Source organism: Oryzias latipes, chromosome 1, assembly GCF_053564925.1.
Source record: "Oryzias latipes strain Hd-rR chromosome 1, Olatipes_Hd-rR_3.1".
NCBI lineage: Eukaryota > Metazoa > Chordata > Actinopteri > Beloniformes > Adrianichthyidae > Oryzias > Oryzias latipes.
In genome coordinates this window covers 16,705,292-16,733,204 of record NC_136237.1, presented here as the reverse complement: position 1 = coordinate 16,733,204, position 27,913 = coordinate 16,705,292, and the positions used below count along the sequence as shown (strand labels likewise).

The 27,913-nt window shown below is 39.2% G+C and overlaps 2 protein-coding genes across 4 annotated transcripts in view; one reads left to right on the top strand and one right to left on the bottom strand.

The window, feature by feature from the left end:
• The first annotated feature begins 28 nt into the window (after positions 1-28).
• On the top strand, positions 29-9,764 carry baiap2l2b (BAR/IMD domain containing adaptor protein 2 like 2b). Of its 2 annotated transcripts, none has more exons than XM_011478271.4 (14): positions 29-288; positions 386-461; positions 1,530-1,616; positions 2,383-2,444; positions 3,454-3,525; positions 4,318-4,407; positions 4,513-4,644; positions 5,124-5,228; positions 7,152-7,254; positions 7,562-7,769; positions 7,859-7,924; positions 8,733-9,027; positions 9,112-9,155; positions 9,545-9,764. In XM_011478271.4, the coding sequence occupies exons 1-14, from the start codon at positions 235-237 to the stop codon at positions 9,618-9,620; spliced, it is 1,470 nt and encodes a 489-aa protein (XP_011476573.1). In that variant the 5' UTR covers positions 29-234; the 3' UTR covers positions 9,621-9,764. The 2 variants fall into 2 exon arrangements, with proteins under 2 accessions (XP_011476573.1, XP_078806373.1); XM_078950247.1 differs by having other exon boundaries at positions 85-288; positions 7,182-7,254.
• Positions 9,765-11,677: 1,913 nt separating this feature from the next.
• pvalb7 (parvalbumin 7) overlaps positions 11,678-27,913 on the bottom strand; it is a 52,604-nt gene continuing 36,368 nt past the window's right edge. The window contains exons 1-5 of one of the 2 annotated variants that reach the window (XM_023958894.2): positions 17,077-17,209; positions 13,267-13,332; positions 13,046-13,175; positions 12,865-12,974; positions 11,678-12,174 (exon numbers count right to left, since the gene is read on the bottom strand). In XM_023958894.2, the coding sequence (XP_023814662.1) occupies positions 12,149-12,174; positions 12,865-12,974; positions 13,046-13,175; positions 13,267-13,327 (327 nt within the window). In that variant the 5' untranslated portion in view covers positions 13,328-13,332; positions 17,077-17,209 and the 3' untranslated portion in view covers positions 11,678-12,148. Of the gene's footprint in view, positions 12,175-12,864; positions 12,975-13,045; positions 13,176-13,266; positions 13,333-17,076; positions 17,210-27,913 lie in introns of those variants that run through there. The other variant, XM_023958890.2, reaches the window with a different exon arrangement.

The window sequence follows — 27,913 nt, the reverse complement described above, 5'->3', positions numbered from 1 at the left end:
CCCTTTTCTTTACTCTGCACATGCTTGCGGGTTCTTTCCATGAAAACACCGGGACAAGGGGGTGAAGCAGTCAGCAAATCAGACAGGTCTTCTCACTTTTTGGACCAGCAGCAGAAAGAGAGGCTCTGAGCTGCAAAGGCTTTGGAGACGTTTTTCAACTTTGAATGGGAGGACATATTTTATGACTTTCTGGATTGTTTTTATTCATATTGTTTCATCGTCAAACTAATCACTATGTCAGGAATCACCAGTGACCAGCTGCACAAATCAACGTTGAATGTTTACTCAGTAAGTTTTGATCTTTTATTTTGTTCACATTGTTCCTTATATAGAACACAGCTTTGTTTTGTTGTTAGTGTTTTACTCTGAGTGTGCACTATTGTAGAATCTCATGGAGCACTTCAACCCAGGTCTCGAGAAACTTGTTGCTCTTGGAAACAGCTATGTTCGAGCTTTTCAAGGTAAGGGAGTCATTTATTTGCTGCTTGGGCCACAAAATCTCATTGTGTTTCTTTTCTGTAGGTTTTCGTTGAACTGTTGAAATCTTGGTTTGACTTCACTGGTTTGGTTTGTTTCAAGCATTAAGAATAACGGAGTAGTACCATAAAAATATTACAAAACAAAAGCATATGAAACCCATTTCTGATATCAAGTAATACACTCATTAGAAAAACTTAGCAAAAATATGAAAGAAGATGATAATTTCGTCTTTGATAGTGTAAAACATACAGTGCACACACGTCACATTAGCTTAATCAAATATAATGATCAAATAAAGTCAGCTAGAGTTTGATTTGTTGCCTGAAAGAGAGTGGGAATTAAGGTAGCTTAAAGTTAACTACTGGTTTTGTAAGGAGAGTTTTCTGTTTCACTGAAGTACATCATTGATTTGGGTTAATAATGCAAAAAAGCATAACTTACATTTTATAAATTTAAATATTGTTTATTAATCTGCATTTAAGTTATAGAAAGTGATTTTTCAAAGATTCTTTGGGGAGTTTAATAAGAACTTTCATTTTATCTGGTTTATCAATAAAAGAGAATGCTTTTATTGATTTTTGAATATTTAATTAATCAATTCAACTACTTTTTTACATTTCCAGAAGCTGCATGTCAATGTAAGAAAAAAGTTGAAATAATAATGATTATGAATGTATAAAAAGACGAATTTAAACTTTTGCTTTATTCAACAAACGTTTTTCTGGTTAACCTGCTTCCTCTTTGCTTCTTCAACCTTTATCATGTGTAACTAGTAATTTACTTTGGTGGTTTTCATTATTAATGCGGCTTTCTGCATCAAAAGCCTGGAATAGTTAGTTTGGAAACACAATACTCACCAGCATGGGGCTATTCCGAGATCAGAAGCACGTATCACTTGTCGCCACTTTGAGGCTCGTTTTCCTAAAGAAGCAGCAGCAAGTGACCTCCTTTAAAAGCTCTGAAAATGGGGGACAATACTTTCACACTATTGTTTCTAGATATGAAATGGTTTGTCTGAAATAGACTTTTTGCATGTGTTTATGCTGCAGCCTTAGCTGTGTGCAGTGAGGCCTACTTCAGTGCTGTGGCAAAGATGGGTGACCAGGCGCTCCACACACTGTCATCACGCTCGCTCGGTAAGAGGGTCTCCATCTGAGTCTGTTCCAGACGAGCCCCTTTTTTTAACAAAGTACTCTTTTTTTCTCATAAGAAGCAATACAAATTATTTAAAAAAAAGAAAAAACAGAGTCCATTTCTGTTCTTTCCCATCATGTCATGGTTTTTGTGTGTTACAAGAGTGTGTATTTCCGCTTGCTTAACTTCCCCAATTACCCGATGGGTGAATGACGGGGTTAGACAACAACAAATATTGAACCAACAGGTCTTTGTTGAAGGTGCCAGTGTTTGTTCTGCACTTGCGTCTGATAGGTTTGGCTACATAAGAAGATCAGGGATCCACAGCCTGACTACAAACCCTATTGAGTGGCTTCACTTGAATCATTGATGAAGTTGGCCCTTCAGCTGCACTTAGTTCATTACCTTAACAAAAACGGACACACTCAGAGGCCCCAACATTAAAAGGCTTCACTTGTGCTCCATCTTCTTCAATGTCTAGTTTGCCAGATCATAGACTTTGAAGGCTGGAGTCATGAAGCATTGAGTTAGAGGGTAATATCCAATTTCTCCGACTTCTACCAGAAGAATTCCACCTATTAGGAGTTTATTTAAATTCACACAGAATGACAGCACCCACTCTTCAACCGCACTTCTCATGTTTATACAGCAAAGACATGACAGATTTTCTTCCTTGATAATTAAAACCCATCTTTTAGGAAGTATTAGAGTTCATTTTGTGCTGTTGAGTTAGTCTAATTTTTGATGGTCTGTTTCTCCTTTGAACAGGAGACGTCCTGATCCAGATCTCGGAAACACAGAGACGACTCACTGCAGAAATGGAGGGAGTGGTCAGTGCTTTTCCTCGGGAAATGTGGGGAAACCTGCAGCATAACAAATATTTTCCAGATTGCTGGCTTTAACTGTTAGACAACATTATTAAAAAAAATGAATGCTCAAAAGTTTATTATTTTCATTGATGTCAGAAAGCAATTTGATTTTACCCTGTACTCTTCTTTTTTTCGTTAAAAAAGGGCATTTTGATAAGAAAGAAAGCTTTTGGATTGCCACTCTGATCATCTTTTGATCTATTATAAAAGCGTTCCCAGTGGTCTCTTAATTAGGATTATGCCATTTCCAGTCTAAATCAAAATGTGCGTTTTCTAGAACATAGAGCGGCAGAAGTTCATAAGAAATTCGCCTCTCAATTGTGGATGGGACCGTTGGCGTGGGGTAATCCCGCCCCACCTTTTACACACCGGCACGCTAGCTTGCAGCCCAGGAGCAACAGAGATGGCAAGCAATATTGGAGCTGTCCAGTCGTATAGTTTTGAGCCAGATGTCAGTTCAAGTGAGGAAAACAAAGACATGCTGTAAATGGATTTAGTCATCGAAAAGTTTTTTCTACATCACATATAAGCTCTTTTTCAATCGTCTGCTCCTGATTCACAATGAGTTGAATAAAGAAGCACTCAGAAATACAGTTTTGAACTTAAATTTCTTTATATTTGTCCCCCCCCTGAAAAATGCCACAAGAGCATGTTGAAAACATCAATATCATAATTTTCCTCAGAGTGGGTCTTTAAAACAGCAAGTTAAGTTGGTTTACATTTGGTAGGATCACAAATGAGAAGTCTGTGTTTCTCTTTAGAAATCTGTTTGTCCTTGCATTTTCCATAGTTTAACTTTGCTTAATTTTGTTGGCATTTATTGACAGAAACAATCAAAAACACCAACACATGGCCTGTAGCAAAAAGAAAAGCTAACCTGAGGAAACATCACATTTGTAAATAGATTAAGTGAGACAAAATAATTACCCTGATAAACTAAATTACACCAAATGTTTTTTTCCATCTGCAGTTCCAGTGGTTTCAGGTTGAGGTGTTGCAAGCAATGGAGAAGAATGTCAAGCTGGATGAAGAATACATTGATGTGAGTTTATTTTACCCGTGTGTCTTTGAAACCTGGATATCCACAACAACATTTAGTGTCAAAATATAATTGCAGCTTTTGAATAAATTAAAGAAAGCTCCGAAAGTTGTTAGTCGTACTTTCTGATTTGGATGCATTTTCCTTTTGATGTAAACAAATGACATGCATTTCTTTCATGCACTTCAATGCATAGACTGTGAGGAAAACTAGCTTGAAGTATCTTTTTGAATATGTTTTTTTATTTTTAATAGCTATGCCTGCACTGTTTGTTGCACACACTGATCAAACGCATGGCAGATTCTTGGCCAATTAAAATACAACCCTTTTTTTTAAGGCAAATCTGGCTTCACATTGACTTTTGTTGATGAAACTATAAAGAACCTCAAGCTAAAACCTAAGGATCTGGAAAATTAAACTGCTGCCTGGAATTAGTATTAGTTGTGAAAAAGAAAAAAGAAAACCATTTTTCTTCCAGAAAGTGGAAAGTATTTTCACTTATTTTTTTAACCCAAAACGTTGCAAGGTTATTCCTTGCAGGCGTCACAGATTTGATCACATTCCTAAATAATAAACATGTTGAACCACAAAAGAAAAAGCAGTTGCTATCGTATAAGCATTCTACATGGGAGAGTTTTCCCATACGTCAGGAATACAGACTGAAGCATCTCATCCTGCTGAGATTAGTAGCTAGAAAGCGATGAAAGCACAGCTGAAACTTATTATGCCAATATTCCAGCTGGCAGAAGCAGGAAGATGTTTCATTGTTCAAATAAGCTGGTCCTTGTGCTGCAGGGAAGTCGCAAAGTGTATGAGATGGAGGTGAGGAACCAGGCCGAGACTTTGGAGAAACAACTCAGACGTGGAACGTTCAGGGATTCTTTGGTAAATACAAAATGCAAATTCACAATCAAGGTTTACAAATAAACACATGCAACTTATTTATTGCTAAATATGTGCCACAACGTTTGTGTCTTCACTTATTTTCAGGAGAACAGTGAATACATGTTGTACCTACGGCAAAGCCAGCAGGAGATCCTGAAGGAGGAGCAGAGGAGGTATCGCTTCTTGGCAGAGAAGCACTGTGGACTCACTCAGTCACTTCTGTTCCTCATTAATAAGGTAACTTTGCAGTCTGAGGAAACACAGGCAAAACGAAATGAAAGTTTTGATGAACTCTGGGTGGAACATTTATCAATCATCCTAGTTATCTGGTCACAAGCGGTTATGGTGCAGACCTTTGTATATTAACCCATTCTTAAATACCAATTTAGGAATGTTCAAATATAATAAGCTTTCTTTCAATACTAAATGTAAAAATGTCCCTTAGATTCAGGCTTCTCCTTATTAGTCAGTTGTAGCCCCGTCAGTAGAGGACGCTGTTCCTGAGCTTCTTGCTTCAGCAGGGTGTCAGCAGTGTTCTCCATGTAACCAAGACATTTACATTTTCATTCCAGCAATGATGCGTCATGTGAATTACAACAACATCTGCTGCAATTTAAGACTCATTTGCAATATTGAATTGACTTCCGTGTTAATCCTGCAGCTGCATGATTAGGTTGAAGTTTAATGAGAAGCTCCTTCCTCGTTTGTTTTTTTAGACTGGTGTGTCCCTCCAGCAAAAAGCTGATGGATGGAAGGAGAAAGTAAATGAGAGCAAGGACACTACCTCTCAGACATCCACCCATTTGGATCAAGAAGCCCAGGTAGGGGCACTTTAGTTTTTATTTATTTTACTTCATGGTTCAAAATCCAGTTTACTAAATTAGTTTCTTAAATAAGCCGCGATAAAGGCTGCACGGTGGCGCAGTGGTTAGCGCTCTTGCCTCACAGCAAGAAGGCCCCCGGTTCAAGTCCCGGCTGGGGGACATGAAAAACACAACATCAATGGGGGACCTTTCTGTGTGGAGTTTGCATGTTCTCCCCGTGCATGCGTGGGCTTTCTCCGGGATCTCCGGCTTCCTCCCACCGTCCAAAAACATGCTTCATAGGTTGATTGGCAACTCTAAATTGTCCATCGGTGTGAGTGTGAGAGTGAATGGATGTGTGATTGAGGATATTCTACCCTGCGACAGACTGGCGACCAGTCCAGAGCATCCCTTGCCTACGCCCAAGTGGCCGGGATAGGCTCCGGCAACCCCGTGACCCCGAAAGGGAATAAACGGTAAAGAAAATGAATGAATGAATGAATGAAAGCCGCGATAAAGCTGTTTATATTTATTTCTGAAACTAATGGAGTTTACTTTTGATTATGAAACTATTCTTAGTTAATAAACTAGGACAATTGGGGTTTAATTTTCAGGGTATTGCAAATTCTTACTAGAATTCCTTTGAAAAAAAAAAAGTATTAATTCATTAAAAAATGTTTTGTTTAAGTTTTATAAAAAAAAATTACTTTTGATAGAGAAAGCACATTACACATGTCTTTATGTCGATTTTCTTTCATGTGTGCAATAAAGCTCCTAAAATACACTGAAAAAAATCACAAGTCTACAAAGCCAGCTCTAAATTAAGAGTAAAAACTACTCATTTAATTTTTGGTGTTTTTTTTCTGTGCCTCACAATATTAATAGCTATGCAAAAATCCAAACGTGTTATATATGCTGTATATATGTTCAGTTAAAGATCCACTCTGAAGAAAATTGTGTTTTTGTTTTTTTCTTGTGGCATTTTTCTCATGATGGAGGACATATGAGAAGAAAATTGAGCTCAAAATTACATTTCTGAGTATTTCTTTATTCAGATCATTGTGAATCAGGAGCAGAAGAAAAAATGTCACTGGATGCTTGTGGTTGTGACGTAGAAAAAACACCAGGCAGGCCACAAGCTGCTTGCTCAACTAGATCCACGTTTGTCATCTATCTCAAAAATATATGGCTGGATAGCTCCAAAACTGCCCACCATTTTTGTTTCACTGCTAACGTTAGGTTGGGGCTGTAAGCTAGCAGCAGAGTATGTGAACAGAGGGCTCTCAGCAATGGGTGGGGTTCTGCAAAAACAGCCCGCAACTCAGAGGCAAAATTTTGATGAGCTCATGCTGCTCTGCAGAAAATAATTTGGCCTAAAGGGAGAACCTGTGTGTTAGCCAGCGCAGACTCTGGAAGGGGCTGTTCCCCACTTATCTACGTCACAATGTGAGAACCCACTTTTTGTGGTTTGGATGGGGCTGGTGCAGGATTTTAGAGGAATGCTCAGTAATGCATGATAGGATCAAAAAACCCTTAGGGTTGTTTTTTGTACAAAATAATACAATTAAAAGTTCGAAAGGGTTCATTTTGCATGATATAAGCCCGTTTAAAACACTTTATCAACTCCTGGCACCTATGTCTCACAGATGTAACATCACTGCTACCGGTTGTAGTAGTTATAAATCAGACGGTCAGGTTTAGCGTGTCACGCTGTTTATCACTGTTTTTAATTAGGAACTTTAAAGAAATTAAATCGAAGAAATTGATTTGTAGCTTTTTAGCAACAGGGTTCTTTTCTTTGCTTGTTTTTTTCCAAACGCATTATAAAAAATACTTCAGTGTTTCTGTGAACACAAGTTAAACGTTTTAGAGAAAGTTTCTGTTCATTTCTAAATAAGCTATTGATTTAATCATTTATAATGTTTTTGTGTGTCTGCAAAGCTCAGAGGTTCAGTGACATCTCTGCTCCAGACAGTTGCCAGAGAGGAGGACATGTCCTGGGCTAGGAGGGAGCAGCAGGCGCTGGGAAGAGTGCCATCTAGAGGTGAGAGGTGGAAGTACTTCTTCCAACAGATTCTATGTTATGGCAAATGTCTGGGAACATTTAAACCAAAGAAGAGCCACAAGCTGCCCTTGTATTTACTGAAAATTTTCAGTTATATATCTTTACTGTTTCTGAAAAGAAAATTATATTTAATAAAGCTCTGTCTCTTCTTTTTTTTTTTTGCACGCTTGGAGACAGCCTTGGTTTTAATCTGGTGCTTTACAATAAAACTGAAAAGAAAACTGAACTGAATTCTAAGAAATCTCCTGTTGTGAAGTTTTTTTCTCCCCTCTCTTTCCCTTTGCAGCACCATCTCCTCTCCCCAGCCGCTCTCGGTCCAGCTCGGTTGGAGAATCTCTGGGCCTTTCAGCGGGTAGAACCATGAGGGCTGTGGTGTCTCACCCATCCTCTTCCAATCCAAAGCTCTTACCTTTCAACAGGGGAGAAAGCATCATTGTGTTGGTACAGGAGCCACGTAACGGCTGGCTGTACGGGCGCACTGAAAGTACCCTGCGGTGGGTGTATCTATGAGTTTTACAATTTCTCACAAATGTCTGTTTTGTTTTTGCTTTTGTCTGATTGGTTCTGGTGCATTGACTTCCAGGCAGGGTTGGTTCCCTGCTGCATATGTGGCTCCAATTGAGGATTTCACCAACAGTCTAGTTACCAGGTTAGTATTGTTAGTGATGTGCAGATGTCTGCACAGATCTTTGTGTATTTGCATTTTGAAATCAGTTTTTACAGCTCACCAACAGAACCAACTAAATGACAAATTACTTCCATCTTTCTGAAATGAAAGTTTAGAAAGTTGTTAAAAACTGTGAAAGCAGTGTCTCCAAAATTTTACTGAAGGTACGTTCACACCCCCCTCAGCAACACGCGTTCAATCAGCTACTTTCAAAGAAAAGTCTATGTAAACGCGCGTGAATGCACGTGTCCGGCTTCTGCGTTCAAAATTCTCCAGTACATGCGTCACTACGCACATTTTTTAGTTTGTTGTTGGGCTCCATGTACAGAATGGCATTGAACGCACGTTGAAAGTTAAACTAGTTAAACTTTGACCAAACTGGGACTCAGATTTGGTAGTGACGTAGATGGACACCCCTTTAAATTCACGGAAGTTTCAATTCTTTGAAATTTGACCATGGAGGAGAAATGAACAATTGTTGTTTGTGCCCGGCCGGAATTCTATGACACCAAGTCTTTCAATGATCAGAATAGAGCTGTTGTGAAGGAAAAAGCCTGGAGCAAGATTCAAGATTTGTACAGCTTTGACATTTCACACCAAGCCCCTTCCAACTGTAGGTGGTGGAGATGCACTTGTAAACAGTAGAGAAAGAATAAAATGCAGAAGCCCCTCCCTTCTTGTCCAGTGTGAATTCCATGGGCTAAATGCCCTTTCAGGCACATTCTTCTACACGCGTTATACGCTGGTGTATACGCAGCTCAAGACTCTCACAGTCCCTCTCTTGTCACAGCGGTTCTGTCAGGAGCTACAGCATGAACAGTCTGCTGGACTCTGAGCACTCAGAGGCCAAGAGTTATGGAGATGTCCCAGTCCCGGCACCAGCCAGCCGCAGAGCCTCTGTGGACGTCCGAACCATCTCTCCCCTTCCTGACAAGAAGCTGGAAGCGCAGATGGAGACCAAGCCTCCACCTCCACCCCCTCCTCCACCCCCTCCATTTAGTCAGAACCTCCGAAGGGGCTCAGCAGATTTCCGATCAGTCTCTCCTCTGCCTGATAGGAGGAGCGACGCTACATTGGATGCTCAGGTAGTATTTCTTCTTTTTTTTATCAGTGTTCCTTTTGTCTTACATGTTTTAATACACTTCTGTTTTTCTTTTTTTTTCTTCCAGAAATTGTCACCTATGGGAGCAGCTGAAAACCCTCTTTTTCCAAGGTAACCCACAGTTTTATTCACTAACAGACCAATTTCCCAATAGCCACCTAATAAAAGATTTATTAGAATGATACATTATTATAAGTGGGAAACTTTCTTTGCAGTCATCCATTGAGGTTATTGTTTGCTGCACCAGTTAGATGATCATCTTAAATAATACTCCACTTCCCTTCACCTCATTCTATGAAGTCAATCCGTCTTTGCAGCAAACACAGTTCAACACGCGGAAAGTTGAGCTGTAAAAGCTCCCACAGTGAAAACCGGCAGGCTGGGCCGGTGTGGTGTTAGTTTCCTAACCCTGGATCATGTGTGTGTTTTCTGTGTGCAGGCGGCAAGCAGCTAAGCGTGAGAGGTGTTCTATAACATTTTCCATCATCCTTTCCTTTCAGGGGCACCAACCCGTTTGCCACAGTAAAGCTTCGTCCCACATCAACCAATGACAGATCTGCTCCTCATATTCACTGATCCATCAGTGCTGGGGGGGATCAGGATGTGGAGACGAGATATGCTTTTTTGTAGACCTCTCTGACGTAAACAAAGACACATTTTTGGATTTGTCCACAGGAATTTTAAAGAAGTTTTGTACAGTGTGATGTTTAACACCAAACACAAAAAATAAGTGATATTTTCTTTCTTCTAAATACTACAAAACAAATTTTAGCTGTTTTAGCTCTTCTTTTTACAGGTATAAAGTTGTGTTGTGTTTGTGGTAAAAATATAAAGTACCGTAGATGGTTGCTTTGGTAACACTGGAAAACAGGAGTCATGAGTGTCTATTTTGTTGTTTTTTTGGCTCACTGTTCCGTTGTTTGTATTGTTCTCATGGTGTTCTATATGAGATTTGTATTGAAACCGTTGACTGTATATGAGAACTGGACTGAGTGAGTGTTACGTCCATACAAAATACTTTACACCTCCTTTACTTTGCACCTACTGCATGAATTTAAAAAATTATGAGCGAGCAGGGCCTTAATAATAATCATAACAGTAATAAAAGCACATTTAGAAGATGCGTGTTGGTCTAAACGGCAAACGTTTAGCATGGCGAAATCTGCTGTAGCTGCTTGTTAGCAGCTTAGCTTGTCCCCCCCCCCCCCCCCCCCCCCCCCCACACACACACACTTTTTCTTGTGTTTCTTTTGTGTGACTGCGGTTGTCATGGCGGCAACGCAGCGACGGAAGGAGGCGTTGCCTTGGGCGCTCCAGGATGAAGCAGGCGCACGAGAGGGGATGCGCGGGAGAGGAAAAAGAAGGGCTGATCGGCCGGCTTATGTGCTTTTGCTGAGTTTTGAATAAGGAAGTGTTTGCAGACGTTGTGCTGTACTAACAGTTTGATCCAAGCAAAGAAACCAACGGCTTCTAGCCGGTTCCAGAGCAACGGTGTCCCACTTGATTAGTTACCATTTGCGTCCCGACCGGGACCGGACCAGAAATAACAGCGGTTTCCGACTACGGTCTGAAGCCTGAGGCTGAAAGGTAACACACTGATGGGGCTCCAGCTGTCCTTGAACAGCAGAATCAGCACATAAAAGCAACTATAAGTCATGTGACCTGAGTTGGTGGTGTCCTGAGTTGACGTCACTGACGTACGACTCGCATTTACTGGGGAATATCCGATTTGTCTGCTTACATGGCACACGCAAATGCACGTATCCGATTCGTATCCGATTTATTCCACATATGAATGAGGCCTGAATCCGATCTGAGAAAATCGTAATCTATGCGCTTTTTTTCTGCTTACATGTTCACCGGAATTGGGTCAGCCATGCAGTGTAAATGCGGCCTAAATGAAGTCAGTTCAGTCACCATTTTTTCATGATATGGATGTCGTCATTTTGGAGCCAAATGATGGCTCATACTAAGCCGGATGTAAAACAATAAATACTAAAACCTTCGTACATTTAGCACACTTTCAATGCAAACATACTGGTATGTAGTAGAGATGCAACTAATCCCTTTCCCCACGATTTGGTTTATTGATGTAACATATGGATCTGTTTTTCAATCAAGAACTGTGGCCTCCATAGTAAGCAGTGATTGGCCTGAGTCAATCTGAATCAATGTTTCTATGGCAACCACTGTCGCCAATCAGGAATGAGTTATTGAAAGTCCACACCCAGAATCTGTCAATCAAATCTTTTAAATGTTTAACACAAGACCAAATGTTTTTATTAAGGCATGGTCAGTTTATAACTTGAATAACTTGTGCTTCAGAAAGAAAAAAGAAAAAAAATTGGATTATCAAGAATGTATAAAAAGAATGTTTATTCTGACAAATGGAATAACTGAGCAATAGCTGTTTATTTCTCTGTAGAAGTCTATGGGATTTTGGCTTCTTGGAGCCAGCAGGTACTTCCTGTGTGGAGCACAAGGGGGGGAGGGATCACTCTGTCCAGTTCTCAGATACAGTCAAGGATTGAAACTCTAGTTTAATTGTATTCAATCAAAGGAAATAAACGTGTTTATTTCACATATTTATTGTTTATTTTATTCCAGTGCAAAAAGAAAAGTCAAGACTAAACTTGTTTTTTTGTGTGTTTTTATTGTGATTTTTCGATGATGTGCAATTTCCATCTTCACAGTTTCTGTTATAGATTTACTACATGGTCTGATCAGTCGATCAGCAGAGTTGCAGGTGTAAAATGAAGGAAGGAATAGAAGATGGACAAAAAGGAAAAAAGAAAAGGCGAGCTGATATGTCAACACGCAGAAACTGTGCACAAGGAGTCTTTTAACATCTACACCATCAACAGCACAAGCACCATCTGTTTTTGAACCACTGACTACCCTGATAAATCATTGAGTGGTATGTGGGAAAAGGAACGTTATTAAGGAAACTGATGGCTCTTATGCCTGAATGTTTCTCCTCATGGCTCCCTTTCAGCCTCCGTATGTGGGGTCCAGAAGGAGGTAACAGGAGTTAGAAGGTGGCAGTTTCCAAAATATGAATGAAGGGATGGAAAGGATGAGGAAGAAGGGGTTGAACGGTCCCTTTACTCGTGCACCAAAGCCTCGAACTCTAGAGGATCCAAAAAAGAAATAGTCAAACAACATAAACTTCTGATCTTCACTATTGACTGTATAAGAGAACTGGACTGAGTGATCCCTCCCTCCTCGCATTCCAAACAGGAAGTACCTGCTGGCTCCAAGAAGTCAAAATCCCATAGACTTCTATATTGAGAAATAAAAAGCTATTACTCAGTCATTCCATTTATCAGAATAACTGTTCTTGCTCCGATACCTTTTTTTATACGTTCTTGATAATCCTCTTTTTTTTCATATTTCTTGCTGATCCTAGTTTTTTTTTTTTCATCATCATTTTCTTTAGTGCAAGTTATTCAAGTTATAAACAAACCAATCAATAAAAGTATGTGGTATCATGTTAAACGTTCAAAACCTATGACAGATTCCCCCCGAGCCCAGTTTCAAGTGGTTGGGGTGTGGCCTTCAATAAAGCTCACTCATGATTGGCGAGACTGATCAGACCAACTCAGACCAATCACTGCTTACTGATGATTTCAGGCTCCAACACGGCGACATCCGTATAACAAAAAAATGGGGACTGAATTGACTTAATTTCATTGGAGCTGGAAGCAATTAATTTTCTTTGGATGATGTCACAATCACTCGGTCCAGTTCTCATATACAGTCATTGATCTATACTGGAATTAAAAACAAAACACTAGCAGGCTGAGTAACAGAGAGGTACCGTCAATGCCGATCTTTCCATCTCCATCTTTGTCTGCAGCTTGGAGGAATGCTTTTGTCTCTGCATCAGTCAGATCTCTGCCATCCTTAGAAAAGCCCTTTAGGACAAACCTGAAAAAAAAAGTTTCCCCAGTAAGACTACCTCAGAAAAATGACAAACCTGGTGTATTGGAATTTCTTACTTGAGCTCATCCTCCTCTATGTATCCACTCGCGTCCACATCCAAAACCTGGAAGACCTTCTTGACATTTTCTGCAGTCATGGCCCTCATCCCAATCATTTCAAAGAACTTTTTGGGGTCGAATGTCTCTGCTGCATGAGGCAAAGCAAAACTTTCAAAAAAAATATTCTGTGATCTGTTTTATGCTAAGGTCACCATCTTCACTGTATTGTTTTTGCAGACCTGCAAAGGCATCAAGAGCTTTCTTGATCTCCTCAGGCTTTAGCAGATCTGTCATTACCATTCTGCCTGCAGGAGGAAAAGACACAGTAGACATTGAAGGAGCATCATCAGAAAGAGGCCAAGAGAAAAAAAATACAATAAGTGAAAACTTCCTGTACCAGAAAATGGACAGGTTTCTAGAAAATGTGCAAACTCAGTTGAGATGATTAAGATATGTTATCATGTGTGGTGGCGTTGGCCTTGGGTGGGGGTTCATCCCGTGATGACTGCTGTACCATGCAGTAGCCTTCAGATATCACTAGATGTCACTAAAGAGCTTAATAAGTTAAGTTTGGAGCTTATGCCAAACAAATAAATAGAAAAAAGCAGGCAATTGCATATTTGGTGAATTCTTTTGGTGTAATGAGGGTGGCATCATGTGTGTTGTGTTTGTGACACACTAATGTGTCACACACACCAGGATAAGGATGTGAAAGCATTAGACTCAGTGATTTACTTTCAAACGTTTCTAGGCCTTTTAATCAACTGAAAAGGAACACAGATAAAGCTGATTTTCAGGTCCACATTGATTACCGATGAGACTTCTGGTACCAGAAGCTTACTGGAGTGAACGCACAGTTGTGTTTGGTCTTATTTTGCTTTCCCGAAATATATCTTTCAACATTTCTCTTTTTTGTCACATCATTTTTTATATAGGATGTTGTCTCACTCATAGACAAAAAAAATATATATATATGCAGGTTAGATTAGAGTTATATAATCTGTGTGTTCTTTCTTGCAGAAGAAGGGAAGATGTGAAGGATGTTGTTGTTCACCTTTCAGCACATTCAGGCATCGCCACAGGAAATAAGCTTTCACTGATTCACACATGTGGTTCAACAGAGAGTTTTTTTATGCCGGATTCCTATTTCCACACAACTCCAAATTTCATCCGGGCTGGGGACAGGCACAGAAATTTCCAATTTCCGTTTGCAAGAGACTGTGAAGATTGTCCAGTTTAGTCTGTTTTTAGTGATGTTTTTGGTCAGCTGTTCTCTCTCAGTCATTTCTGGTTAACATTCATAATTATCCACAGCTGTTTTCCTTTCTATGAATTGTCCTCAGACTACATAAGTATCTGGTCATTTGCTCTCTCTTGTGACCTTCTCCATGGGTGTTTTATGTTTATTTATTAAATTTCAAGTTTCTGCCACCAAGGCTGGTCTCCTGCATAGTGGGTCTTTGTCTAGTTCCTCACCGTATGACCTGAAAACCCTGAACACAGCAGTCGAATTTTTGCTGCAATGGTGGGTTTTTTGCCACTGCAGTCTACATCAGGACATCTCACGTCAGATCAGGTTTCCTGCAGCTATTTTTTGTTAATGGTGTCATACCACTTCCATGCTTCTGTTCTGGAGGACGATTGTCTCCTGTTCCAGTGAAGGGTAGCCAGGGCTGCTCCTCTTCACGTGTCTATTCCTAAGAGGGGAGCATCTTCATGTCTCTGTTCTCAAGGAGGGTCATTGGGGCTGCTCCCCTTCATGTCCCTGCCTCTTTGTGCCTCCTCCTGAGGAGGGGGTTCTCCATGTAACCGCTTACTGCTGCTGGGCTACAGGAACCTGAACTGTTCTTGCTCTGTTGCTTCTCCAGGTCGCCTCCTCCCAAGTGTTGTTGTTGTCTGATTTGGGAAGGGGCACCGTGAGGATTGTGCAATTTAGTTATGCTTTTTAATCCTTGTGCTATCTTAGATGACCCCACCCTTACTTTGACGTGTTCTCCCTACCATGACCAAGGTGGAGAAAGGTGGAAAGATTTCATGTAATCCATGGACACCAGTGAAGATCACAAATCAATGAAGAAAAAAGGTTCAGCGCACTGTCTAGTGGGTCTAGATGACCCAACTCCCCAACTCCCAAAGTTAAAGTGCCTAGGATAGCACAAAGGTTAATGATGTTTTGAGTTGTCCCCGGTCATCCAGTTCAGGTCCATGTTGATGATCATCCACAGCTGTTCTCATTTCTGTTAACTGTCTTCAGACTCTGGTTTTCCGTTCTTTATTGTCAGGTGATCGACTTTTTGTTTCTCCATGGGTTTTTCCTCGTTTAGATTTTTATTAAATGTTTACTTTCTGCCACCAAGCCTCGTCGCCTGCATATTGGGTCCTACACAACCAGTTCTTGACACAGCAGTTATTTTCCTTGTTTGTATGACGGGGGCAAGAGCGACTGAGAAAAAAAGTTTTGGTGGTATCAAAAATAATTCAACCCTTTGTTTTTACTGTATCCAAACTTACATACACGTAACCCTTGTGCTTTCCCAGGCACTTTAACGTTGGGAGTTGGGTCGTCTAGACCCACTAGACAGTGCGCTGAACCTTTTTTCTTCAATGATTTATGATCTTCACTGGTGTCCATGGATTACATGAAATCTTTCCACCTTTATCCACCTTTGTCATGGTAGGGAGAACACGTCAAAGTAAGGGTGGGGTCATCTAAGATAGCACAAGGGTTTTAAAGTCCCTCTCCAATCCTCTTGATCAATTATTAAAGCATTCCCAGTGGTCTCAGTTTTCATTATGCTGTTTTTAACCCACAAAAAAAAAACAATACAGTTTTACAATAAAATACAGTCGGCATAAAATTCACAAACTACTTTTTTATTTATTCTGATATAAGCTGATGCTTGAAAAAGAAATGCCTATGTCTTTGTTACAAAAGCTTTGAGTCTGTGAATTTCAGATGATAGATGTGCTCTGTCCTGTCGTGCAAAGCCCAAAGTGCACATCATTCTTCAGCCAGCTCCTTATTCTTCACTGTAGCCTTGAATGTTCCTCAAGGACGTTCCCACAATCAAAGCAATGAGTGTGAGCAGTGTGATGGAGAAGTATATTTGATTTTTAAGACAACAAAGTGTCTTTTCATCAAAAGGCAGAATCTCACAAGGGACTGAAAAGCAATTCTGTAGAAATCAGAACTTAATTTCCTCAGGATAAGATTCTGTTCTACACACCTTTCTGTTATTAGATATTGTCTCAGTTCTCATCAAAGACCGTAAGTAAGAACAGCTTTTTGCTGTATCACAGAATGAAATAAACTCTACTTAAAAAAAATCAAAGAAACACGAAAATTAACTAACAGAATCTGCAAAAATGCCTTTGTTCCTGGTCTGATCTGTCCTGCAGGGGCTCAGAGACAAAGCACCTGTCGCTTGTGACACATGAGCCACGAAAACAACACACTTCAGGCTGTCTCCTAACAGACAGACATGCAGACAGGACTTTGCAGGTATGGAAAAAATGCAGATACTAGAAACCAAGATGAATTGTGATTCCATTGTGAACCAGAAAAAAAAAACTATTCTGGTTTATTGTTAAAAACACATTAGGCCATTATTGTTAAAGGCTCATTCATCTTGATGCTTTGCTTGAATTTTCTTTAACCCCGTGCAGCCTATTGATGCAAATATGTGTCAAACCACTTCGACTCCAAAATTACCTCAACTTAGCATCTATTTACTATATTTTCAATAGCTGGAAATAAATGAAACCATCATGCGATTCATTCTTGGACTGGATTTCCAGATCTGTGTTTCATTACATTTCAGACTACCTAGAAGAACAAATCCATTTGAGAACCTGGCTCCTGTACTCATTTCTATACCAAAATGATTTTTCATTATTTTTTTTATTCATTTGTAAAATTAATCAGTTACACCACATCTGTTTGTCACAGATAATCAACCACTATTGTTCTGTTTGCTGTTTTAGAGCTCAGTTTCCAGGACAAATAGCTTGTTAGCAGATCCTTTCATGAGTCATGTGTCTAGTCTTACCTGAAGGAAGGGGTGGATGATGGAGATGAGAGAAAAATGAAGAAGACAGGAAAGGTGATGGAGGGAGACTGGAGAAAACACGCGCTCTGGAGACTAAAAGTAAGATGAGCAAGCTGAGGGGAAGGTCACAATAACACTTTTATAGCTGCCTTCAGACACATACACCCTTGTCCCACGTATCTCTGGTGTCTCATCCCCAAATCTCTATTTTGAGAAGAGGGGTTTATCAAGACGGCAAACATGGTCAGTCTATTAATAATAGCACTTTATCTGACTTCCTTCAGAGCTTTTCACCCAGGACGTCTCTGTTAGCTTTGTGTAACACCTTGAAGAACGTATTTGTGCCTATTTGTTCTTTTCTCTTTTGAATGTATCTGTAAACAATAATAATGATGGAAAGCCAGGTCTATGCTGTTCAATTCCTATTATGTATTCATGTATTTATTTGGTAAATTATGACATAAATTTGACTGATTAGTTCAATCGTGCAAACAAAGAAACAAAAAGGATCTCCATCTTATAAACAAAAAAATATGGTTGATTGCTGGTAACAAACCACATTTTTACAAATGTCATGAAGTTCTAGAATTCAATCAAGTTTTTGACAAATAAAAATGAAAGCCTATTTGGTAGGTGGAATTCTCAGCATCTTCCTTGTCTTTCATAAGGAGGGCGAGAAAAACCCAACGCACACTTTTGGAAAAATGTCCAGCAGAGACTCTGACAGAACAAAAGAGGAGGACGTGAATTTTATGCGCTAATCCCATTCGATGTAAAACAGATAACTGTTTAATGAAGCATGTGAAGGGAAGAAAGACGGGGGGTGCTAGCCGCGTCACACGTCTGTGCAATACCCGCGTTAGTGATCTGTATGACCCATGGATCATCATTGCACCCATAGAAGCTTCCCACTGGATCCAGTGTCAGACTGTCTAAAAAGTGAATGAAACAACGAAGCTCAGAGACGTGAGTCTGTTCGGCATTAGCACCACTGCTTTTCACTCCATCTCCCATGATGCATTGCATTAATATGACAGCATCTCTTACTGCGCTGCTGTTGACTGTCATGAAGCATAACAAAGCTTCTTGATAAACAGTTTAGTTCTCATTCAAGGTTTGTGTTGGAGAACAAAGGAATTCAAGACAGAGATTCCAGTATTTGTGTCACAAGAACGGGCAGAAGGCTGGTTCCGGTCAAGCAGGTTTTGTTAGCACAGCTAGACGTCCACAAAGCTAGAGCAGGGTCCCATGTTCGTCAATGATAGGCATGGTAGCATCAGAGAGGAAATTAGAGAAGTCAGGATCCAGGCGAGATTCGGGCGGCAGGCAAACTGAGTCAAAGACGAAACATGGTCAGGAAAGCAGAAGATCAGATCTGGATATAACCCTCGGTAATGCAGGCGGAGTGGCACAAACAATACTTTGCACTGAGTGAGGCTCAGTACAGTGCTTAAGTGTACTGTGAGGGATTGCACATGAGAGTCAGGTATGTGGCATCCAGGAACTGTGCGCCAGGGTTGCTGGGAGATGTAGCGTGTTTAGAACTCTGGAGATGGTTCCCGCCAATAACAAGAGGGGGAGACAGAGCTCTGACTTCTGACAGAACCCCCCTCATAGATGGGTAGACACTGAACCCCACCTTGCCTCTTGTGGAAGGTTGGCGCTAGTGATTAGGTGAATGGGTTTGTCACTGTAAAGCGCTTTGGGCCTATGAGCACGGTAGAAAGGGCTATACAAGTATACGCCATTTACCATTCCTCAAACAAGTTTTAGTAATGTAGTAGATGTACACGACAACAAAGTGATGCAGCATGTCACAGTTTTTACACCACAAAATTAATTAATACAAAAATTTCTGCTAAAGTTACATTCTGTGATTATGACAAGTAAAAACTAATAAAACTTTGTGTTCACATTTTTGTGTGGAGTTACAATTAAACTTACTGTATATATCATGAATACGGTAAAATGTTGGTCTTATTGGTGTAACATGTATCAACCCTGCTGGGATTATACGTTTCTTCAAAAATTACAGTTTCTCTGGCACAAACAAAAAAATTGTAAAAAACAAACAAACATTAAATTCCTTTAAAAAGAATGTAATTTAAAAAAATGTTTTCAAGCTTTAGGAAAAAATGTTTTGCCTTAAAATGCATGAGAGATTGTGGGCGGACTGTACATCAACAAAGACTTAAGAGTTTCTCTTTTATTATTGTTTTTTTTTTGGTTGCTGGTGTGCTGCAGGATAGTTGTTAAAGAAAAAGTATACCTTTGACTCAAAAAAGTTGAAAAATACTGCGCTAGCTCAAAATATTACCTACAGCAGAAAGTAACTATTCTTCTTTGATTTCAGAATTGTCATTATTGTCATGATTTATCAAAACAAAAGCTGTTCCTCAAGTCTTCAGAAAAAAACATACAAAATGAAGGTGGCCTACGTTGTATTAGCATCCACCAAATGCCATTAGCATCCTAGCGCTTAAAACGTTCGCCTTTTTTTTGTTCGAACTGTCACTAATGTAGCAGTTTTGGAACTTCAGTAATTGAAAACAATCTTTAAGAAAATACAGCTTGACCCAAATCCTAAAACTAGCATAACACTAACATCATTTGCAGGTTGCTAATGCACAAATGCTAATATTGATGTACACATATTTATTAGAGATGTAAAGGAAACAGATAGGATCTAGTAATGGGTGGCACAGTACTATCAGTTGAAAATTACACATATGAATTTTATTTGAAATTTACATTACATGTTATTATTTTGGTAAAAATGCATCAAATCAGTTGAGAAAAAAACAATCGATTTTTGTCAGATTTTGTCAGTTTCTCTTCCTGTTGTGTCTCTACTGTATTTGCTTTTTTATGTACGTGTGATGCAAACACAAAGATGTCCAATCACAAACTTGCTTCTACCATGTGAGGTCAATTCCAATTGGCTTGAGGTGAACTACAGTGAGGTATGTGTGCACTAAACAGTGAATCCCCAATTTTTTATCGAATCAAGTGATTCTCACCTTTTCTTTGGTAAATACACGAAGAATTTGGAATATTTGTCAAATCTGTTTTGTATTGTGGGAATCAAAAGAAAACTTTGAAGAAAGGAATAATACCCTGCAAAAAAAAACAACAACTATTTACACTTGTTGTTAAGCACTATAGCAGCATTTTTACCATTTTCCGACTTTTTTTAAACAGATAACCTTTTAATTTAAAACAAAAAATATTTTATTTTGTTCAAGCAGTAAACGCCTCCTGGACCACCATCTGAGGCTTCAGTGGACAATGGGGGAGCAGATGGTTTTAAAACTCGACAGGTTAGAGGGAATTGGCTAAGAAGAAGCTGTGTCGAGCTACAATTAGAAATTGGCTGAAGTGAAGACCAATAAATGATCAGAATATTGACCTAAAACTAGTTTTTTTTAATTCTTGAACATTTTTGTCACAATAAGGCAAACAGGATATAGATCTGTATTTTCACATTGTCTGTATTTCCTCACTTGTTAACACACTGGCATCCTGCATTGCCAAACATATTTTGGTTTCCTTTAGTGGTGAAACAGGATCCCTGAAATAAACAGTTTCTCCTTCCTTTAAATGTTCTACATCTACATTGTCACATATCACTGATCATTCCAAAGCTTTGTTGTGCCCCATGCGCTAAAAAACCCTTCTGAATTTCCTCCCAATCCCACAAAGTTACCGTATTAACACTTCTGTTGTGATTATAAACCACTGGAATCAAATTACCCTGTTGCCCCAAGTATTCATTTATTTTTCTCATTATTTTAAACTCAATTATGTGCCCCTATCCGTTGTAATATTTGTGTTTCTCATTTGCTACAATCTGTCATTAAAAAAATGTGTCTGCACTATTCTCTGTCTGACCCCCTCCCCATCGCCACCGCATAAAAACTCTCTGGCATCTTGCCCGCGCCGCCTCTTTCCCTCCCATGAGTGTTCTCCTACAATGCCAGAAAGTGCTTATGGGGGTAATTCAATAGAGAGGAGAAATCTAAGAGACTCTTGCCGAGCACAGAGGGGACAAAAGGTCGTGGCAGGACAAGACAGACGAAGACAATTCCATTTTATTTGATCTAAACTGTTTCATTTAAACTCCTTTTACAAAAGGACAAGATACGACTCACATATATTGTTTTTTACTTACTAAAAGTCAGTGTCTCCTGTTTATTTCCAACATTGACAAAACAAAAGTGAAAAACATAGAAATAAATGAAGCATTTTGTCTTAAAATGGGTTTTTGTCTTACTCTGTAAAGAACTTTGAAAATACTTTGTGTGTGATTTGTGTTCTACACAAGATGAGAAAAATAGCTTCTAAATACTCAACTAACAAATCATGCAAGGACATAATTATGGTGAGATGCAGATCTGGACGAAAGGTGTCTGATCCACAGACCAAACTGAAAATAGAGAGAAAGTGAGAGGCTCAATGACAGACAGAGGGGTAGAGGAATCAGATGAAGTTCTTAATGAGGTGGGTGCTGTTGCAGCAACAGGTGCTGCATGAGGTCATGGCATAGGCAGCGACACGGGTGTTATAGGTGTTATACTGTTCCCACAGAGGGGGTATCCCTCTTCTGCTCACCCACAGATTAGCAGGTATTGGGCCTAAAAATAAAAGAGGGGGAACCCATAAACTGGATGTGTCGGTTTAGCCACACAATACATGTGCTTTCATTAAATCCTTATACAGCTGAAGCTCCTATGAGAATATTTTAGGAATTTTTTTTTGGGAACATATGGGAGAATCTTTATTTCTACCAGATAAATTACATTTTTTTCTATATTAGCAGTGTGCTAGATAAATCCAGGATTACTACAGGAGCTGCATACAGCACAAAACTTTGTGGTTCTTAAAGACTCACTCATCTGTTGATCTTTTTTAAAGCTTGCCCAGGGGTTTCAATTTTATTTAAACCATTTTTAGCCTAAATGAAAAAAAAAAAACTGTAGTTTTCTGGGACATAGTTTCTGCAGAAAGGCAGTATTTCATAAATATATATCCCTGAGTTCTGAGCAGGCTCATTGGCATAAGAGTAACCCCTTCCCCTCCCCATTGCTGAGAGCTCTCTGTTTACACTCTCTCTGGCTTACAGCCCCAACCTAACATTAGCGATGCAACAAAAATGACGACCAATATGGGAGTTATCCAGCTGTACAATTTTGAGCCAGATTCCAGCTCAGACGAGAAAAAACGAAGACGTACACGGGTCTAGTCATCTACAAGTGAGTGCATCGAAATCGAGCGTATTTTCTGCATCACAAAGAAGCTCTTTTTGTCTGCTTCTGATTATAGATTGAAATAAAGAAATACTCAGAAATACAATTATAATCTTAATTTTCTTTACATTGTCCTCATCATTAGAAAAATGCCAGAAGAACATATTAAAAAGAAATGTAATTTTTATCGGAGTGGATCTTTTAAAGCAAATGTATTAGTATTACAAATGGTATATGTGGCATCTCTAAAGGTGCCTGAAGATTTCCTTTGGTCTTCAGTGCAGTGGTGCTCACATCTTTTTTAGAGCTGAGCATGAGTGGGTGAAGATTTTATTTCCCACATATACACAATAGCTCTGGTTATAGTGATAAATATAGGCCAAAAATGAGGGTTTTTGTGAGAGTAGGAGTGTGTGGGTCATGATGAGTTGTTGTAAATTCAGTCTGTTTTAGACAAGGTTTTACACATTTGTTTCTAGGCAGATGGTCATGGTGGATCTTTCAAACATTGCATATTTTAAGTGAAAAACAGACCCACTGAGTGAGACAAAAAAAAAAGCAATCAAGGAAAAGTTTATGATTTGTTGTTAGGACTTTGATATTTTTCAGGTCAACACTGAGCAACAAATGTTAAAGATTTGATCTCTCCATACAGAGAAAACATTCAGGACAATATTTGTTTTGGTGTTTTGTTCAAAGAAATGAAGGCAGGTGTGTTTAGAAGGACATTTCACGCTGGCCTGTTTGGTCATTTCCAAGAAAAGACTGCTCTGCATTTACACCTGAATAGGAGCAAGTAAATCTTGGCCCAAACAAACTAAGTGTCCCAGTTTACTTGCAGATAAACCCTGGTGCGGTTCACTAGGATCTGCAGACAGAACATTAAGCACGCTAAAGAGCAGAAGAAATCTAAAAGGGATGTACTTTAGTAAGAAATGGTTCCAACACATGGGAAAATGTTTTGTCGATAAATGCACAATGGTAAGAAAGTTCAAGAAGTAATTATGTGATAATCTGAGGACTGATTTTAGTCTCTTTCATCCTTGTGCTTCATTTTCTTCCTGTTCAAAGATATATGGCGCCAACAAATGAGCAGCTGTTGTCACTGGTTTACATTTTTTGACATTGAACCAAATCGAAGTAAAAGGGAAACGTTTCATCCAATGTTAGGCCTTTTCGCCACACAAATCTGTATTTTTCTGTGCACATGTCTTTTTTTTTCTTTGCAGGCCTGCTGTCAGCTGGTGAGGATCAGCGGATGGTTGGCTAGAGAGGTTTAAAAGCCATGGACCTGAAAGCTAAAACAGTTGGCTAATATTAAACGCTGCTTAGTGCTGCATACCTTTCAGTGAACAAATCTTTCGTCATGTTTTTTAAGCTGTGTAGCCTTCGTAAATTGTTTCAAATAGATTCTGCAAATAAACACGTTTTTTTTAATCACTTTTTGATAACGTTGTTGTTTTGTGTACCCTTCTTCATTCTCTGGCCTGATGTTTTTCTTTACTTCATTTTTGTTGAAGCGCACTCCGATCTGTGGGTTGTAATTCCTGACTGTATATGAGACCTGGACCGAGTAAATGAGGGGTCACCTGTAGAAAACGACTCCTGGCCGGCTCAACTGAAATGAAGTCAATTCAGTCGATACTTTTTTGTGTCAAGTCAATCTGAATCAATGTCTCTATGGCAACCACTTTCCCCAATCAGTAATGAGCTTTTTGGAAGGCCACACTCCTACCACTTGAAAGGAGGCTCGGGAGATTCTGTCAAATGTTTTGAACGAGATCGCCTACTTTAATTGAAGAATCTAATTGATTGGTTTATATCTTGAAAGCTTCCATTACAGAAAAAATATCACTAAAATAAAATTAGGATTATCAAGAACCTGATAAAAAAGTGGCAGCAGAGCAAGAATGGTAATTCTGACAAATAAAATGACTGAGTAATAGCTCTTTTTTCACTAACCCTTGTGCTATCTTAGATGACCCCACCCTTACATTGACGTGTTCTCCCTACCATGACAAAGGTGGATAAAGGTGGAAAGATTTCATGTAATCCATGGACACCAGTGAAGATCACAAATCATTGAAGAAAAAAGGTTCAGCGGGTCTAGATGACCCAACTCCCAACGTTAAAGTGCCTAAGATAGCACAAGGGGTTAATAGAATAGAAGTCTGTAGGATTTTGGTGTCTTGGGACCAGCGGGTACTTTCTCCAATTGGAAGAAAGGAGGGAGGGGTCACTCAGTCCAGTTCTCATAAACAGTTAATGGTTCAGCATTGTTTATGACTGACCACCCAAAAACTAACCAGAAATGAAAATACCAAAAAAAAGTTCTGCTTGTCCTCTGACTTAAACATATTCATTGCTTCAATCAATCAAGCTTATTCTTAAAACTTGCTTTCTTTATGAACTTGCACTTATTTCCAGTTTGTGCTGCTGGTTTTTATTCACATACTGGTCAAAAGATAGAAACTTTCTAAGGAATTGGAAAGGTAAAGTATATTTAGGGCTTCTTCACTTAAATTTCAGCAGGTATTTTGTGATTTAAATACAAACTTCCCCGTTCTTATAAGTAGTGCTCTTTTTGCAGAGCGTCCTGATCCATTTCACTGAAGGATGGTTTACCCAGCACCAGTGCTTTGTCTTTAGTAATGCTCAGCCTCAGCATTTTGCTTCTCCATGATGTTGCTATGGGAACCTGCTGTCAGGCCGGTAAACACAAAGGGTGTGTTTGCTGAGACCTTCTGTCAGTTTCACTCCTTGTGTTTCTGTGTGTGCGTTTATCAGTGTGTACCTGTCAACTGAATACCTGACTATGTTTCATCAGCAGCCGCTTTACGGGCACTTCTGTTTCAGAATTACATTCCAAGGCCGACTGGCAATAAACTGTATACAAACTGTCACTGTATACCTAAAACACACACCCAAATACACAAACCACACAGTCTCTGACACACAGAGTCGCTCCAGCACAACAGACTCCAGCAGCTGGCCTGACCTTGAAGATAAATACACCCTTGAAAAATGCTCTAGCAATTTATGGCTGGCGATGGTGTGTTACACGAGCAGCGTTTCGAAAGATCCATTTCAAGCTACATGTAAATAGATATTGATTCAGTGTGTGAAGCACTCATCCACCCTCGCCTGCATTTGTTTGTGTCTTCCACTTGCCTGGGCTCTTTTTTTTTACGGCTTTTTGTAGCATTCAGATTTCCTTAGCCCCCTATTCCTCCAGTAAATATTGAAAAGTACTTCCCAGAATCACAATTTTTTTTGCTTGTTTACACATCAATCGGCCTCAAACAAAATAACGTCTCAGAGTGGGTTAAGAAAAGCTACTTTGGTGGCAAACAGCTGTCGTCTCTTTTCCATTCTGCTGTAATCATTTGCATTTGAGTCTCAAAACAAGGAAGGGGTTTCACTAAGGAAGCTGCTGCCGATGTTTTTATGTGCTGACTGCGAATTTGCTCTTCATGTCAGTGTTTGGAATTAGAAAGGAAAGGAACACAACCCAAGCACTTTCGAGACCTTTTAACATTTATAAACTGAGCTCAGGCTTTGTCACTCATTCTGTCGCACTGATACTAAGCTCCAAAAAATTATTAACTACACTGACACCTGCTGTTAGAAGCATTTACCTTCCACTGATTATATTTGAAGCAAAAATATAAAGAACGATGTAGAAGACTGTGGTGAGAGCAGCCATGATGTTGGTTTCACCTAAAAACCAACTTCTCTAAACTGTACAAACGGCAGCTCTAAGGAGGATGGATAGAATCACAAATGAAAACATCAGATTACGTTAGATGTTTTTGAATGCTGTAAAATGTGTTTTTATTAGACTGAAATAATGCATTTTTGTCTGAATTTTGTACTCTAAATAGATCGACTCCCTCCCTAATGCTTTTCTGTATCCAGCTGCAGACACACCACTGCAGCTCACGTTACACATCTGATAAACCAATTGGAATAAGAACCTGCATTTACAGCAAAAACATTGACAACTGATCTATACAGGAGACGTCTTTAGGGGTGTCGTCAGCCCCCTGAGAGAACAGAAAGGAGAAGTTTGTATCCCTTAGGCCCACTCCGTGTCTGTTTCTTAACAGACACATTGGTTTGGTCCAGCAGGCTAAAGGTAAACTACTTTTTCCATACAACCAAAATTTTTGTATTTGATCCTTTATTAAATCTTGTTAACCTTATTACTTGTTTTTTCTTCATTTTGTTGAGCTCAATCTTCCCCTGAATAAAAGACAGTTTCGCAACAAATAAGGAAGCCAGATTGAGATGGTTTTGGACACATTCAGAGGATGGCCAGTTGATACTAGGATGCTGATGTTAGAGCTATTAGGAAAGAACCCTGAAGGAAGACCACAGAGGAGGTTTATGGGTGTATTTAGAAGAGGAGAAGGTGGTGTGAATAAGGAGGATGGAGAAGATGCCCTTACAGGCTAATCATAGGCAAACCTGTATGATGCACGTACAGGTTGGAGCAGCAATAGACTACCAGCCTAAGAAACAAGCTCTGTGAGGACAGTAATTGAAAGACGAAGCCGTCTCATGTAATCAATGCTCTGCTTATATTAAAAACCTTCTGAACACGTTAAGTTTTTTACAGATGTTTAACCTAATCATAAGTTTTCCCTAAATACATAACTCTATTAAAGGAAATGATAACAATATAAATCACAAAAAACAGCACAAACATAAATGCAATACATTCAGTGAACTAAAGGCATCATTCTTTGCTAGACGTCTTTACATCTCTAGTTGTTCTAAGGTTTTGACTGTGATTCTTTTGCTCTACATTGAAATACAGGTCGTTTTTGTTCTCATGTGTGACCTTTGACTCCCTGTGAATAATGATTACCTTATCTGTGAAGACTCCTAAAGTTAATCTAAAGATTCCTTTCTGACTTTTTTTTCAGTTGAAGACAATTGGCCAGACATTTAACTCTTCAACCTAAAAAAGGAAATCCAGATGATTTTAAAATGAGTGCCTTGCAAATTTGATTTCAGCATCTGTAGCAGTAAACTGTAATCCAGTGTTCACATTTGTGTATTACTGTGTATTTTTAATATCATATTTAATTATTCATAGGTGAATATTTGAGATATAATTGTGAAGTTTTGTCTATTTTGAAAACTCAAAGCAGAGATGAAGAGAATATTGAGTGTGCTAAATGTTTCACACATTTAAAGTGACATTCACAGGTAAAGTAGATTTTTAGAATTGTAGAAAGGTTAACTTCCAAAATTGTAATTTTATTCTCAACTTTCAACATATTTTGTGCCTATGAGTTATTTTTGTACATGTTATCAAATTACGCCACTTTTACTTCTTTTTAAAACTGTGCACACCAAGTGCAGCTCTCTTGCTTGGTCAGTGAAGGTTACACATCTCTGGGTCAATTCAGAAGAGGAAAATCATTCCACCAATTAAAAGTGAAAAGATATTTTTCTGTGATTGTAGTTGTTATTAGGATTGGTGGAGATTGCACTGTACGCAAAAGCATCTGAGGGATTAAATATGTGGTTCAGATGTTGTTATCAAGCAATAAGAAGCATGCATCCTTAGAGATGTTTAT